General features: G+C 36.3%; 1 protein-coding gene across 5 annotated transcripts in view; it reads left to right on the top strand.

Moving 5' to 3' along the window:
* Positions 1–17710, top strand: part of LOC127541990 (caspase-6-like) — a 50698-nt gene that overhangs the window by 11085 nt on the left and 21903 nt on the right. For 2 of the 5 annotated variants that reach the window (XM_051967395.1, XM_051967393.1), the window contains exon 4: positions 14995–15040. In XM_051967395.1, the coding sequence (XP_051823355.1) occupies positions 14995–15040 (46 nt within the window). Of the gene's footprint in view, positions 1–11394; positions 12782–14994; positions 15041–17710 lie in introns of those variants that run through there. The other 3 variants (XM_051967397.1, XM_051967396.1, XM_051967394.1) reach the window with 3 other exon arrangements.

The raw sequence follows: 17710 nt of genomic DNA on the forward strand, positions 1-17710 counted from the left end.
TGCTTAAGTTCTATAAATTGATAATTTTTATAGTCCTCACAAATGATGTTATAAGTATACAGATGACCTTTGACAGAAAAAAAAAAAAAAAGGTTCCCTACTCCAGCTTTAATGGATAAGACTGATTTTCATGCTTGACTGAGATAATCTGGCCTCGTAGAGGCTTTATTAAGGTGCATGTCTAATGACACAGTCTATACATACCTATGATATATACCATGAAGGTCACCTGGCACAAATCATTATTTTAAAAAATTGTTTTGTTAAATAATGTAAAGAATATACATTTAAGAATGATTTAAGAAAATCATTGAAAAATCCATATTTTTTCCCTCATTTCTACTTTATTAGAATTTGGAAATAGAAAGCAATTTTTAAATTGCTTTTTTTTTCTTTACTATATCTTTTGTCACATAGCAATGATTATGTAAGTTCTTCATATTCTTTAATGAGTATTTAACTTAATTAAAAACTTGCAGAGCAAATTTTGATTCTTGTTAGAATGAAATGTTTCAACAAAAATCAGAATTACTTAAAAGAAAACTTTCTTACTATACCTTATAAACATTTTATCTTACATGTTATCATTTAAAAGCCATTATGTGCAGAATTCATTGTTGTTTTCCTTTCTGGCTTTATTCACTCTTAATGTCAAAAACTTTTTACGTGGACGTATAGCTTTAACAGTGTCATACAACCTTCATTCATTTTTTACATTTTTAATAGGAAAAAGTGGGACAAATACTGACTAACAAACAAGGGTTTTGCTGAAAATGGCTTTTGCATCATCTGTGAATTTTATGACTAGATCAGCACATAGACTTGATGATTCAGGGATATGGGAATATACAAATAAGGAGAAGGGACATAGATTAAAATCAAAATGAATCATGCCATTATTTATTTAGATAGATCTGATACAGCTTTTAAAAGCATACCTGGATTACTGTGTTACAGTGCTAGATAGTGTGTGTATAAATGAAAAGGCTCTGCTAGCCTATCCTGCAGTGATGGTATTTGCTTCTTCTACAGCTTGTGAATCCACAATGGAGCTCTTATTTGATGGTGTTATACACTTAGGTTGTAAGCCATACCTGGACAGCCAGAGAGCTGCCTGTAAATGCCGCTTTGAAGAGAAAATTGACCTTTAAAAGAGTACTCTCACTATTAGTACCTACAACTAAAGAGGAGCCCCGTTGCTGACAGAAATCCAGCGTGCCAAAATCAGGTGAAACTGCCTGTTTTTTCTCAGTGGCCTTTTTAGAAGAACCTGAAAGGATTTTTTGGTTTGGTGGGGTTTTTTGTTTCTTTTGCCCTTAAAACCTAGGTGTTTGAAGAGAGGCTGTTACAGTAGAGAGAACACTAAATGTGGAGCCAGGAGGCACTGGACTTAAACAGATTATGTGACTGTGAGCAAATTATTTTACCTTCTTAGCCTTAGTTTCCTCACCTCTCAAATGAGGATAATATTTCTAGTGCCACCTTCATGAAGTTTTTGTGAGGAAAGTGCTCTGTAAACCATTAAAGCACTATGTAAATGTAAGTTATTTTCATCCACATACCCTCAGATTTGAAATGTCCTCTTTTAAAAACATATTATTGCTTTCATGTATTTTACCATTATTGCCTTATTGTGCCAAACTACTGTGACTTAAAAGCAAGATTGGGAGTAACTGAAACAGATTGAAACTTTAGAAAGACAGAAACAGGTAACTGTAGAATATATATATATATATATATATATATATTTTTTTTTTTTGCAACTATATCTCCTCCTTGAAAAAATAGGTCAAATTTTAAAGTTCATTATAATGTAGGCTAATAAAAAAAGAGAAAAATCTTACTTTGGAAAAAGATTAGTTTGCTTTAAAATCTTAAATGTTTGCATTTTGATGCTATGAAAGATCGAAATGTTTTGTTTTTTAATTAATTGTATATCATCTGTTCTCTTTTACAATATATTTAGCATATCAACCAAATCGTGGCATAGTAAGAGCACATTTAGGCGCAGGGACAAGGTTTTCATATATCGAATACATATCTGCTTCTCTTGTAAGATTGAAAATGTAAAGAGGTACACCGTAATTGCAAGTCTAAGCAGTATCTACTCACGGATGCATTCAAGAGTAACACTTTATCTAACAAGAACGTGAAGCACAGCCACTCACATCTGTTGAATTACTTTTAAAAACTGTTCAATGTAAATGTCTTTTTTTTTCTAAATGTACTTTGAATGTTGTCTAAATGTCTAGTTTGGAAAAAGAATGGATTCCGGTGGATTTAATGATTAATTGCTTATAATAACATACTTATATAAAGCCACATTTTAAACTCTTAGGTATAAGGTTTTTGGTTTCATGTATTTCTATTAAATTTTTTTTTTATTTTAAGTTCAGACTAATTTTAGTTTTAACAAAAGTTTGTTTTGCCATTATTTTTTTCCTTTGCTATTTTGATAATAGAAAGTAGGAAAGGAAGTCTCAAGGTTACATGAGAAATGTTATAAATCTCTAATTGACTGTAAAAATTGTTCATGTTTCACATAAATCTTAAAAGTTGTTCCATAAAAACCCTTGGGAAATAGTCACTGTCAAATATATCTCTGTTGTCATTTATCCCTTATCAAGTGTCTTTGGTGCATTTTAGTGATGTCTGTTCTAACAAAGGTGAATTCCATTGATCCATGAATCATTTTAATGGGGCCAAAAATTCTTTTTTTTTTTTTAATGGATTATCCATTTCCTTTTCCAGCATCTCATTTCCCTAAAAAAATGAGGGGAACACAAGAACAGTGATGCTTCTTTTTAAGGCATTGATGGAGCTCTAGTGACTAATTCATGCCAAAACAAAAAATGTTTTAGTATAGACCTTAATAGTCCAATCTGTGGTGGCCTACATTTTGAGAACCATTGATCTAAGGCAGAGGTAGGGAACCTTTGGGCCAGTTGGATATTTATAATATCATTCATGGACCATACAAAATCATTAACTTAAAAATTAGCCTACTATATTTGGTCAGACATTTAATTAACTCACCCTAAAAGTTGTAACTGCTTCTCTTGGTGAGGGTATATGATATTAGTTGGTATTGATGATGCTAATATTCACAACTACTTTTCCATGTTTGTGTCAGTCATTCTGGAGCACAGTCAATTTTTTCAAAAAAGTATGTCTCCTCAAAGTGGGAAATTCATCATTGCATATGTAACATTTATAGAACTCAAGTAGTGACAAGCTTTCAGATGCTTTGCATCTGAATGATTTTGTTTTGTAAGTTATCACATTAGCTGATTTCATATTGAATGATGTAGCAATGTAGTTCTTTTCCATTTGTTTCATTTTCATGTCTTTGAACAAATCCCCCAAAGGGTTGTCCTTCATCATCATCATCATTATTATTATTACTATTATTTGCTGAGGCAATTGGGGTTAAGTGACTTGCCCAGGGTCACATAGCTGGGAAATGTTAGGTGCCTAAGGCCAGATTTGAACTCAGGTTTTCCTGATTTCAAGGCTGGTGCTCTATTCACTGCACCATCTAGCTGCCCCTGTCCTTCATTCTTGAAGAGGACCAAAATGATATCACTATATTAGTCAATTTAGTGTGTACAAACCATTCCCTAGTTCATGTCCTGATAATGAATAAATAAATGGTGAAAGAATATGAATAGGTAATTTTCAGATGATGAAATTAAAATAATTTCTAATCATATGAAAAAATTTTTCTAAATCACTATTCATTAGAGAAATGCAAATTAAGATAACTCTGAGATACCATTTCACACTGACTAAGGTGACAGGAAAAAAATGATAAATATCGAAGGGGAAGAGGGAAAACTGGAACATAATGCTTTGTTAGTGGAGTTGTGAAATGATACAACCATTCTGGAGAGCAATTTGAAATTATACACAAAGAGCTATCATACTGGTGGCTTCACTTCTGCTTTGTTCATTTTGCACAGCACTTTATCTTATGAGAAAACTCTATGCAGCACAGTCCTGTCTCCAATGTCATACAATCAATTCTCAAGTTGTTAAGAGAATCCTTGAGAATGTCCTTGTATTGTTTATTCTGAACACCTTATGAGCGCTTGCCCTTTATGAGTTCTCCATAAAGTAGTCTTTTTGGCAAGTGTACATTTGGCATTCAAACCATGAGGTCAGCCCAATGGACTTTCTGCAGTAGATTCTGGTATCTTATCCTGCCAGGAGACCATCAGAATCTTGCTAAGACAATTCAAATGGAAATGATTTAGTTTCCTAGCATGGCACTTCTATACTGTCCAGATTTCACAGGCAAACAACAATAGGGACAGCACAAAGTTTCTGGACCTTCAGTTTGGAAGTCAATATAATACCTCGTCTCCCACTCTTTCCTTTGGAGCCTTTCAAACACTAAGCTAGCTCTGGCAAGGCATGTATCAATCTCATTATCAAAGTGGATTTCCCTGGAAATGTGCCAAAATGAATTATCCACGGCATTCAAAACTTTACTATTTGCTATATAACTAACTGATGGTTCCACATATGGATGGTATAGTGTTGGCTGATGGAGCACCATGTTTTCTTGGTGTTAATTATTAGGCCAAAAGTAGCACAAGCAGCAGAGAATTGATCTTTGTTTATCTGTAATTAGTAAATTGTTATATATAAATTGTTAGCTATCCTCTCCCACACTTTACTTTAGAGCCTTCCACTGAGCTAGGTCTGGCAATGTGCTTGTCAACCTTATTATCAGTGTATACCTTCCTGAAAAGTATACTGCCAATGTAAATGAATTTTTCCACAGCAAAAATAATGAGACTGAATCTAAGAGAAGATAGACTCTATACTCACACTCTGAGTGTTATCCTTTAAACAGCGAGGATTATACTGGAGCAGTTACATACTAGTTCAGGGATACAGGCAACCATTTTCAAAACTGCTCTTTCGGAATTAGAAGCAAAATCTGCTGGTTTCATTTTATATTTTTTTTTATCAAAATTTTACTGGGTGTAGGCCTTGGAAGATTATTAGCAAGGAAGTTTTAATATTTAATATTTGTAAACAAAAAGGATTAATATAGTAGGGTCAGTGGGGTCTTGTTTAAAAAAAAAAAAAAAATGGTCCACTACATAGGTCCTCCAAATAGACTATGTTATGGCATTCACAAATCAAACTTGAGAAAAATAGAAGAGAATGTGAAACATTTCATCTGAAAAACAATTGACCTGGACAGAATTGTGATAAAAAAAAATGTGTCTTGATATAAGGGCATAAGAAATTATTAGACCTTCTAGATCAAGAAAACAAAGCAGAAATAGAAGAAAAATCCATGAATCAAAACCTGAAAGAGATCTCAGTGGGAAATCTTAGAGGGATAGCTGAGTTTTAAAGTTCCCAGGTTAAGGAGAAAATATTGGAAGCAACAAGAAAAAAAAAAAGCAGTTTAAATATCTTGGAGTTATAGTAAGAGTTAAACAAGACCTAACAGCTACTAAGTTGAAGGACCAGAGATCTTCGAGTACTATATTTTGTAGAGCAAAAAATCTAGGATAAGACCAAAGACAATTTATCTAGCAGAGTTAAATATAGTCTTGAATGGAGGAAAAAGGATATTTAACAAATTAAAACACTTTTAGGTTATCTGTGACAAAAATAACAGAACTTAAGGAAAAATTTGAAATACAACATTCAGGAGAAATATAAGGTAAACATTAAAGATCACTTATAAAGGACTCAAAAATGTCAATTGTTTATTTCTCATGCGAAAATATTTGTGTATTTCATTATTTGGATAGTTAAAAAAAGCTTGGGTTGAACTTAGGATGATGTAATTCAAAGAAAAAAACTAGGGAGAATAATTATCACATACAAATGTGGCATAAAAGGAAAAAATGAAACAGAAACAGCTAGTGTGGCAAAGATAGGTAGTTCTGGAATCATATTTGGGAATTAAAGAGGAAACTTCCTCTCCCTTTCCCTTTCCCTCTCTCCCCCTTCTCCTTCTGTCCTTCCCCTTTCCCTCTTTTCTTCTCTCTCTTCCTCCTTTCCTTCTTCTCCCCCTCTCCTTCTCGCTTCCTATATATGTATGTATGTATTGAATGTATAAAAGTTTTCTAAATTCATAAAGAAGGGGATGGGGGGGGGGTAAAGAGAAGGGAGGAACTCTTGGAACTGAGAGTAGGTTAAGTAGGTCAAGGTACTTTATAGAAGTAAAGCAGAAGAGTAAGGAGAGATAGGAATGGGATGAGGATGATAGTGAAGAAAACTAGGAAAGAGAAAATACACAACTAATATACATTAGAATGTGAATGGGGTTAATTTACCCATAAAATGGAAATTGACAGCAGATTAAAATTTTGTATTCAACAAATATGTTGCTTTTAGGAAATGCTATAAAAATGAGAGATACAAAGATAAAGGTCAGGAGTAGAATTTATTACAACAAAAAAAGCAAGGGTAGTAATCATGATCTCATATTATTTCGATCTGTATTTGTATAAAAAATGTTTTGTGGTTTTCATATAGCTCCTGGGTTTGTTTGGAGGGTATACTCTCAGGTATTTCATATTGTTGTTATTTTTAAAAGTCTAAAACAGTACTGAATGATGTAGATGATGCATAGTGTAGTTTCTCTGTTTTTCTCTTTTGATTAAATCTATTTTAGCTTTTAATTTTGAGCTTGGAGTGAGATACTTAACCTAATCTTTCTCTAACTTCACCTGTAAGCCATAAAATGAACATATCAGTGACATCTGGGAGCTAATGAGTAACAGTAGTGAAAAGCCTAAACTGACTGTCCCATTTCTACTTCTAAGATCAGCATTTGTCCCCCCACTTCCTCTCTAAATCCCTTTTGGAACTTAGCTTGCCAGTCAATAACATAATAATGTTATTTGGAGATGGTATTATAAGCTTACAGATTTTTTGAGAAACCTTGTTGCTGCCAGAGAGCTTTTGATTTGGAGTCAGAATGAAAACTACTTGAACAGAATTCTCCTTAAGTCAAAGCTTTATTCTTCCAAAGCAAGTGGGCCAAATAGCATGGGTAACTGATTCTTATGGTCAGTGGGAAGAAAGCTTTTGTAATTTTGACTTTAAGTCATGTTAGAAATAACAAAGCTGTAAAAAAAAAAAAAAAAATCAGACAGTAGCCTAGTCGTAGGATCCTTCAAAAAGTTAGTCAAAATGGCAATTTGATTATCTGAGTTCAAGGAACAATTTCTAGGACAAGTGTTCCTTCGATGTGATTTTAGAAAATATTTATGTTAGTGATTTTTGTAAGTAGGCCTTTTTTTCTTTTCTTTTTTATTTTAAAAACGTGTATAGTTAATTTTCAATATTCATCTTTGTATTCCAAAATTTTTTCTTTCTCCCACCCCTCCCTTAGACAGCAAGTAATCCAATATAAATTAAACATATGCAATTCTTCTATACATATTTCCACAATTATCATGCTGAACAAGAAAAATCATATTCAAAAGGAAAAACAATGAGAGAACAAAATGCAAGCACACAACACACAAAAAAGTGATCCATACTCAGTCCCCACAGTCCTCTTTCTGGGTATAGATGGCTTTCACAAGAGCATTAGAGTTGGCCTTGAGTCACTTGCTGTTGAAGAGCCTCATCCATCAGAATAGATCTTTGTATAATCTTGTGGTTTCTTTGTATGATGTTCTCTTGGTTCTATTCACTTCACTTAGCATCAGTTCATGTAAGTCTCTCCAGACCTCTCTGTATTCATCCTGCTGGTCATTCCTTACAGAACAATAATATTCCATAACGTTCATATACCACAATTTACTCAACCATTCTCCAATTGATGGGCATCCATTCATTTGGAAATATGTTTAGAACAATTGCATTTAAACTGTATGAGATTGCTTGCTATATTGGGGATGAGGGAGGGAGAGGAAGAGGAAAATTTGGAACATAAGCATAGAGGGTCACAGACAGTGGAAAAACTCTGGATGAGGTATAAGACCCTTCAGCCCAGAGGAAACCTGCTAACAATGTCTGGTTCAGCTCCCTATCTCCCCTCAGCTTTCATAAGAAGTCAGGGGACGGTGACAACCTGAGTTGTGATTGAAGCAGAGTGATACCAGGTGACAAACTACATACAATAGCAAGTTGTTTATGAGGTCCCACGTGCACAGTATATACTGGGCGCATACCCAGTGTTTTTGTTACATAAGGGCATGAGGGTATAAAAAAGAGGAAAGTCCTTATAATAAACACACTCCATTTTCCTACCATCCTCAGGAGTCCCACCTCATCACTTCTCCACTAGGAAGGTATATTTCAGTCACCCCAACATGGGGGTTCTAGAAAACAGTATGTTTTGTCACCCTAACTTGGGGGCTCTAGAAAGCAGGACACAACACATACGATTTTGTAAAGCTAAGTATGAAAATTGTCTTTGCATGTATATGGAAAAATGAAATATTAAGAACAAATAAAACTTTCTTGGTATCCTTAGTTCATCTTAACAATCCTAGGTTATTCTTAGCTTTCACATTACTTATGTTACACTTGCCATATTCATTTATATTACACAGCCTCCCATCTTCTGTATATACAAATAAATGAGTGAATCTAAGGTGATTAAAAAAAAAAAAGCCAAGTTATGATATCAAACCCCCAAGATTATAGTTCCCCTATAAAAGGACTTAACTTTGTTTCATCAACACATTAACTCCTTTTTTGAGCTAGCCCTCCAATCAGTGGTATACTGCTGCCTAATGGAGTTTTTCTCCTTGTTATAAATAACTTCTTTGGGGGACTATTTTAAAATACCCACCAAAGAGAAGATGTAACTACTGGAGGCTAGTTGGTACTATGGATGGAGTCTTTCACCTGGAATCTGAAAGATCTTAGTTTAAATCCAGTCTTCTGTGATGTGTCTGATATAGCAAATAATGTGGAACCAGGTGATGTGCTTTAGGAAAACCTAAAGTTGGGGTTTGGTCATGTGAAGAATTCACAATGGCCAGTCTCTTTGTCAAAAAGGCAGGTTTATTTATTTGTCTATCCTAAATTACAGACAAAATGAAGGGAAGGAATACAGTAGACACCAGGAATGGTAAATATAAAATAGAGTGGGAAAGCATATAAAAGACAGGTTCCTCAGTGGAACTCACAATTGCCCAATAGAAAAGGAACACTCCATGAGGTTGAAGCATGTCCTATATTCTGGCTTATGTCTTAGTTGGTAGGCTAAATCCTGAAAGAGACTTAGTACCCTGGGGTTGAGAAGGTAGTGGAGTTAGGAGAGATACCACATGGCATGTGGGAAGAGATAAAAGACTCTAACAAGGCAGAGGGCCAGTGGTGGCCTGATCCAAAGGAGAGCAGTAATGAATCCACAAGTTGTCTTATATGGAAAATTTAACCTCAGAAACTTGATATAACTTAGATTTTTTGCCCCCAGAGGGTAGAACCATGGAACTACACTGATCTCAATTATCACAGCCTTCTTCCTGCCTGTCCCAGGTAATAGTTTTTTATTAATTCTTCAGTTTCTCTTTGCCAAACTACACCCACCATACCTCATCAGCTGTAAGACCGTGGGCAAGTCACTTAACCTTGTTTGCCTCAGTTTCTTCATCTGTGAAATGAGCTAGAGAAGGAAATGGTAAACCACTTCAGTGTCTTTGTTAAAAAAATAAATGGGGTCCCAAAGCATCAAACCCTACTGAACATGAGAAAAGTTTAAAAGAGGGTCATTATTGTTGTTTGTTCTTTGTTCTTAAAGAGGATCAATGACATCAGGAAAACAGTATCAAGATGTGCAAGTGAATTGGATTTAAGTGCAGCAGGGCTGTGCAAAATCACTAGCTTCGCGCTCTCCTCTTGAACCATCTTGAGTCCAGTGGCAAGATCAAGATGACTGGAGATGGCTTCCTGATATAATAGGAGACCTTGGTCTTTTTAAAAAGCTAAAAAGCTTTTTTTTAAAAAAAAACAGTTTTTCCCAAGTCTCAGTTTGTCTGAGGCAACACTGACTAAGGCAAGGTAAGAAATAAGGAAAAAAATGACCTCTTTTACTCAAAGGGAAAAAAAATCATTTTGGGAGAGGAAGATTCTCAGGGTTTTTGGCCAGAACAGAACTTCACAGTTTACCATTTTCTTTTAGCAATAATGCATTGAAATATTCATGCTTATAAATTCATATTATAAGTTCATTCACATATGCTAAATTCATAATTAAAAAAAAATCTAAATTTGTCTAATTTCTACCTGAGTAATTGTGAGGTCAATGGATATTATTTAAAATACTTAACAATTAAAAAGAACTAGCTTCATATAAAATTGAATAATTATTGTCTGGTCATTGCATTTGTTGTACATGAATTAATAGAATCATAGAATCTGTTACTGCCCTCATAGAGGTACACAAACTGTTGAACAGATAGGCAGAATAAAGTAGCAAGCAATGGGAGATTGTAATGAAAGCTTTAAATTGTGTAAAAGGGCCCCAAATCACTACCCTTTTTAGTAGTCACATCTTCACACCAAGCCTTGGATTGGTTCACCTGAATCTCTGATTCTTCTCCTGAAAGAGCCCTTGCATACTGTATGAATTTACTATATGTCAAGCCAATTTTTGCCTCCCTTCATCCCCAAACATATGCAATGAAAGAAAATGTATAGAAAGCTTGGTTGATTTAGTCCCTTGTGGAAAGGGAAAAGAGACCTATATAACTTAGTATCCTGGGTCCTTGGAAGCAGGCTGGTGAAACTTGGAATCTCTTGGGTGGTGTGGGGTGGGATGGGCTTCTCTTGAAAGGCACAGAAAAATATGATTAGGAATTATGAAAAAAAACCCAGTTATATTGAAAGCTATTATTGAGTTTTTAAGTTTGTGATCCCCACGCCTGGATAATGTGATCCTTACTGAGAACAGGCAGAGGAAGGGTAAAAGGAGAGCGAAGGAACAAGGGAGGGGAGAGAAGAGGCAATAGTTTGGAGAGGTGGCACAAGGGATATTGACACTTGATAGGCAGACATAGGAGACAGATATTTTTGGATGTGGCCAACATAGACTGTGGATGTTGGTTTCTCCTTTTTCTCAAGATGGGGAAGGAGATAGGTAAGAGAGGGTGAGAAAAATCACTGTTTTGTCAAGTCTGTATGAAAATACCAAAACACTCATGGGTTATCACAACTACAGTTAATGCTAAGAAATAAAATAAAATAAAAACAAGGTGCTAATAATGGTCATAATCAGAAAGAATACTTTGTTCTGTTGGAGGAACATGTACTGAGGCCTCCTCCAGGAGACTTTCTTTTGTAAGCCAAAATCTTAATACATATATGTTGGAATCTTTACAAACTGTTAAGTCATTAGAGTTGATAGAGACAATAATTATCTAATTTAACAGGATTCAGTATCACTGATCTGATCTTACAAGGAGATGTTTTGGGCCAGAACCTGAAACAAGGTACTAAGTAGAACTAATTGATACAATGCTTGTGTTCACACCAGTACTCATTGGAGTTCACAAGTATGGAAGATTCACAAAGCAAACTTTGTGAATTCACACCTCCCTTAGGTGTGCCTCCAGAAGGAGGAGTCAACCTTTGGGAGATGATATATAAGAAGCGGACTCAGTTGGGAGTTCAGCTGAATTTAGATTGAGAGGGGAGCTTGTAATGTGAGTTCAGGCAGAAGCCCTCTCTGAGTGAGGAGTTTTACTTCGGAACATTGACTGGGGTCGGAGAGGAGCACTCTGGGAGATTGAGAGGCAGAAGCCCTCTCTCAGAGGCAAGACAGATTCAATTTGGTGCTGGCTCTGGAGGCTGAAGAAAGCAGAGGCAAAAGCAAAGGACGAAGCTGCAAGAGCTCTTAGAACCAAGCAGAGAGAGAGGCCTCTAAGCTAACCGGGCTATATTGGAGGCAATAAAAGATCTGAACTTTTATCATCTGGCTGCGTTTTGAGGTGATTATTACTTTCAACTGCAACAAAAGCTGCCTCCAGAAAACCTCCCCAAGAAACCTGCTTGCTCCCAGAGGGAACCATTATTATTTTAAAAAAGAAAAACACCACACATATAGTTATAAAAATAACAGCAACATTGAGATCAGTTTGATTCATAGCAGGGTTTGGGACTGTAACATAGGTCCTGCAATGTTTGTCTCAGCTCTGGGACCACCTGGTGCCTGGTGTGAAGCAGTTATGGGGTTTTCCTGTGATTGAGCCCATGGGGAAGGTGAGGGAAAAGTCGGGGAACAGTCTGTCTGTCAGGCTTTAGCTCTGGAAAACACGAGTAAAAAGAAATTTTATTAAAAACAACAACAACCAAAAAAAAAAAAAAAGTTAACTCAAAACTAGAAGCAGGTTTGCCTAGATTTACATGTGAGATTGCCAAGAAAGGGAAGGAGCCTATTTGGACCACAGGTCTTCGCATTTGGACCTGGGACTAACCGAGAGATAATGGAGTCTTTTTTAGGCCATTTAACAAACAAGGAAACTCAGGCACACGATCTTAGGAAAACAAGAACTAAGACATATTTGGGGCAGAATTTGAGCTGGGGACCAGCTGCTTCCGAAGCTCTGCGTGTGGCAGCGTCCACCCAGAGCTGCTCTTTCCGTTAAGGAGGGGCGGACTCTGCTCCAGTGTAGGGCGGGCTGGGAGGAGGAGGAAGAGAGGGAGAAGGAAGCCGACTGGGTAGCGGAGGAAGAGGCGGGGGCAACAATAGCGGCCAGGAAGAGACAGAGACTTACGGAGGGCGCCCCCCGGACTGCCACCATGACCTCTGCGGAGCCTCGCGGCGGGGACTTCTCGGCCCCAGGTGGGAGGGGGAAGGGCGCTCCACTAGCCCCTCCCCCTTGTTCCTTTTCTGTCCCCTATGCCCCTTTTCCAACCTTTTTGTACTTTCTCTTTCCTCTTTTCTCCCCTCTCTCCCCTTTACCTTTTTCTTCCTCCATTATTCCTCCTCCCCTTTTCTTTCCTTTTCTTACTATTCCCTTTTCTCCCCTTCCCCTCCCTCACCACTTTTCCTTGCCTCCCCTCTCCCCCTTATCGTCCGACTTTTTCTCCTCTCTTCCCACTTTTCTCTTTTTTCTCCCACTTCTTCCTTTTCCTCTTCTCTCCCCCCTCCCCTCCCTGCTTTTCTTCTTCCCTCTCCACTTCTCCCAATTTGGAGTGGGAGAACGTGGGTTTAGAAAAAGAGGTTTAATGACTTGCTTTCTTAAAACTCCTTCACGTCCCTCTGAGCCTTCGTTTTTAATGGGTTTGGATTGGCTTGGATTGCACAGTCTCCACGGTGTTTTTCCCTTTTAATCCATGAGCTATCCTTCCCATTCTCCAGCTAAGTTTCTTCACGCTTGTGCCCTTTGGGGTTCCCTGTCGGGTGTACTAGGCTCCCTAAATCTTCTGCCGGAATCCTTTTCATATTTCGTTCCACCTCCGCCAGAAGCTGCCTCGTGTTTTACTGCTACATAACGACTCGCTTTCTCTCAGCATATATATTTTTATATAATTTCTCTCTCCTAAAATTGCTTTCAAATGCGGCTCACTTCCATCTTTGTATTCCTATTGCATACTGGCCTTAACAAATCCTTGTTGGGGGAGTCCTTTGAAGAAAGTGGACAGTGCTGGATTTGGAGTCAGGAGTTCTGTTCTTTTTCAGATCTTGTATGAGCAAGTGAATTCACCTTTCCCAGCTTCAATTTCCTCATCTGTAAAGTGAGAATAATTCTAGCCCCTCCTCTAAGGGTAGTTGTTAAGAATAAATGAGATGATCTTTATAATATGTTTCGCAACCCTTAAAGCCCTATATCTGTGCAAACTGATTATTATGCTTGTGGGAGATTTACTTCTCACTCTTGAAAATAAAAGTAAAGAAAAATCCCTGGGAGCTGCTGGAGCTCCCTTAGGGAAGGCAGGGAGAAGTAGTTTCTCTCCACTTTTCTCTTGGGGATAGATGCTGAGACAACTGTTCCTTATATTGTGGAGACATCAAAAATATCCTTCCCATCAGGTCAGTTCTTCTAGTCTCTCCCCTTCCTATCACATAATTACTGAGGGGTTCCAAGTCATTCTCCTTAATTCTCCCAGTAAACCCAGCAAAGGGGTGAAAACAGGGGCTTTCTTGGAGTCTTTAACTTTATAGTTTAGGATTCAAGATTTCTTTCTACTTCTGCTCCTTTCACCTCAATCTCCATGAATTTGCTCCAGGAGTTTAAATTGTTAGTTACTGCTCTGGGAACAAGGACTAGTTTTCTCCTTCATAAAGTATTTAATAAGTGTTTGCTGGATCCCAGGCAGAGCTTTACCTATGATTCAGAAGGACAGCAATTCTAAAAAAAAATGTAGAAAAACGAATTCTTTTTTTTTTTTATTGTTCATCCTTTGTTTTTTATTTTTATTATTTTTTATTACATCTTTTTATTTACAAGATATATACATGGGTAATTTTAATTGACAATTGTAAAATCTTTTGTTCCAGTTTTTCTCCTCCTTACCCCCACCCTCTCCCTCAGATGGCAGGTTAACCAATACATGTTAAATATGTTAAAAGTATAAGTTAAATACAATGTATGTATACATGTCCATACAGTTATTTTGCTGTACAAAAAGAATCGGACTTTGAAATAGTATACAGTTAACCTGTGAAAGAAATCAAAAATTCAGGCGAACAAAAATAGAGGGATTGGGAATTCTATGTAGTGGTTCATAGTCATCTCCCAGAGTTCTTTCACCCTCTTTCTTGTATCCCCTGAAGTGAGCAACTTGCCTTGAAATGAAATGTTTAAAAAAAAATCATTCTGTACTTAAAACACATAAAAGAGTCAAGCATCCCTCCCAAAGGCTGATAAAATTGCAAAGCCTTGTAAACCAAACAATACCAAAGTTGGCATATGTAACATGTACCAAACCAGAAAATTTAGATTTTTAAAGATCACTTTTGAAGAAGACACAAGCTTTTGTAGGTGTGGAAGAGAGGGCATTCAATATTTCCTGATGTGTTTCTATTTTAAAAACTTTTGTTTTTGTTTTTAGTAGGTGCTGTACTAAATGTGACAGAAATGGATGCCTTAATTAAAAGGTAGGAGGTATTTTTCTAATAAAGATTCTATGGCTGGTGCTAATGATAGAATGAAAGGAGGATTTTAAAAAAGCCTAGAGAATAAAAGCAATAAAGGGACTTTGGAACTAAGTAGAATCAAGTTTTATTAAATAGATTAGTTATAGAATAGGTGAATGATAATACTGCTGACTCCTTGGAAATGAGAGCACTGAGAGGAACTGGAAGGTGTTCAGAGTGTTATTATGAAACCCCACATCAGATACTTTCTAACTGTATAGCCCTAGCCAAGTTGGTTAACCACCCTCTACCTCATTTTACTCTTCTGTAAAATGTGATGCTTGGTCTCAGTAGCCTTTCCGAGCCTTTCCAGTTCTTTGATCTGTGGTCTGTCTGGGGATGATGATAGCCATTGATGATGTTTGTATCAGCTTATGGCAGATGAAAAACTAACCTGATTCAGACTCCTATGAGAGAAGAAAGCCTGGGCATCCCAATCTTGGGATGGGGATAGTCTCACAATAATTGATCCGACTAGACTGTATTTAGAACATGTTTATATTAGGGCACCATGGGAAGACACTGACAAACAAGAGTATATCTAGGTAACAGGTACTGGGAAGATGAGAAGACTGGAAAACTATGTGTCAGGGAAGGTGTACTAAGGGTGGTTAGCCTGAAGAAGAAAGAACAATGTTGTCCTAAGTGTGGTGCTAGAAGAAATCATCCCTCCATTTTACAAAAGAAGAAACTGAGGTGAGGGAGGTCAAGGGTTGTCATGTGGAAGACAGACTAGATTTAATTCTCTCTATTCTCAGAGAGCAGAACAAGAACCAATGAATAAAAGATATTTATAAGATATCACCTTATCAATATTACAAACATTATTTCATGTTATCCTCACCACAGCCCAAGGAGGTAGGTGCTATTATTATCACTTTACAGATGATGAAACTGCGGTATAGAAAGGTTAAATAAGTGACTTGTCTGGAGTCACATGGCTAATAATTACATGAGATCAGATTTAACAACTGATCTTCCTGACTCCAAGCCCATGATCTAACCACTGTGCTACTCAGTTGGCCATGATTGAATCTATAAAGAATCCTGTTTCAGAATGAGAAAATGAAAAAGATTTTAATCATTTTGTGTTCAGTTGTTTTTAAATTATATCTCACATTCTGTGACTTCATTTAAGGTTTTCTTGGCAAAGCTACATGAGTGGTTTGCCATTTCTTTTTTCAATTAAATTTATAAATGAGAATATAATTTATAGATGAGAATAGGTAAATAGGGTCAAATGATTTGCCAGGCTTACATAGTCAGTGTGTATCTAAAGTAATACTTGAACTCACAAAAATAAATCTTTGTGACTCTAGGCCTGATACTTTATCAACTGTGCCTCCTAGCAGTCCTTAAAATGAAATACGTAAGGATACAGAGGAAAACAGTCATATTGAAACATAATTATGACATATTTTAAAAATTCATCAACCTTATATTAAGAACCCCTGCATCAGATGCAGGCCTAATACTTTGACCTTGGCGGTCATGAAGAAGGATAAGAATTAAAAATTGATCTCAGTCTTTTGTGGCACAGTTCTGCTGTACTATGGCAGAGAAAGAGGAAAGATGGGTAAGAGGTGCTGAGTTTTTAAACAGTATAGAAAAGTTAAATGTAAGAATTTTAAACCATTTTTTTGTGTGTTCTGGATCCTTCTGGTAGTCTGATGAAGCCAATGGATCCTTTCACAGAATCCTATTTTAAAATAAAATAGGAGTGCAAAGGAAGTAAATTATATATATTTTACATGATATTCCCCTCTCCTCCCAATTACATATAAAAACAATTTTAAAAAATTTTGAGTTTCAAATTGTATTCTTCCCTTTCCCCTATCCCTACTTTTATCCCCTGATACTAAGAAATCCAATTATGTACAATCATATAAAACATTTCCATATTTGTTGTTTTGTGCAAGAAAACTCTAACAAGAAAAAAGGAAAGGGAGAGAAAGTATGCTTTAGTCTATATTCAAACAGCAGCTGTTCTTTCTTTGGAAGCAGATGACATTTTTCATCATGAGTCCTTTAGGATAATCTTGGATACTGTATTACTGAGAAGAGCTAAGTCAATCACAGTTCTTCATTGTGCAGTATTAGTGTTATTGTGTACAATGTTTTGCTTACTTTTCTTTATATCAGGTCATGTAAGATTTCAAGTTTTTTGAAATTATCCATTTCTTAAAGTACAATTAATATTCCATTACAATTATATATCATAATTTGTTCAGCCAGTCCCTAAGTGATGGGCATTCCCTAGATTTCCAGTTCTTACCATCATAAAAAACAGCTGCTATATAAATATTTTTGAACAGATAGCTTTTTTTCCTTCTTATTTTTCTCTATTTGGGATACAGACCCAATAGTGGTATTGCTGAATCAAATGGTAGGCAGTTTTGTAGATGTTTGAACATTGTTCCAAATTGCTCTGTGGAGTGGTTGAATAAATTCACAACTCCACCACTTATTTTGGAATTATTATCAACATTTTTCTTTTTAAAGTTCATCTCAGTTTAAGTCTTCTTGCTCTAAAATTACAAATTGGAAAGAAGGTGCTGACCTAAATTAGTGAACAGTGTATTTCCTTATCCTGTAGTTTCCCAGGAATAAGGAATTCACAGATTCAGCCCC

Source organism: Antechinus flavipes, chromosome 6 (assembly GCF_016432865.1).
Source record: "Antechinus flavipes isolate AdamAnt ecotype Samford, QLD, Australia chromosome 6, AdamAnt_v2, whole genome shotgun sequence".
In the NCBI taxonomy this organism is placed as follows: Eukaryota; Metazoa; Chordata; class Mammalia; order Dasyuromorphia; family Dasyuridae; genus Antechinus; species Antechinus flavipes.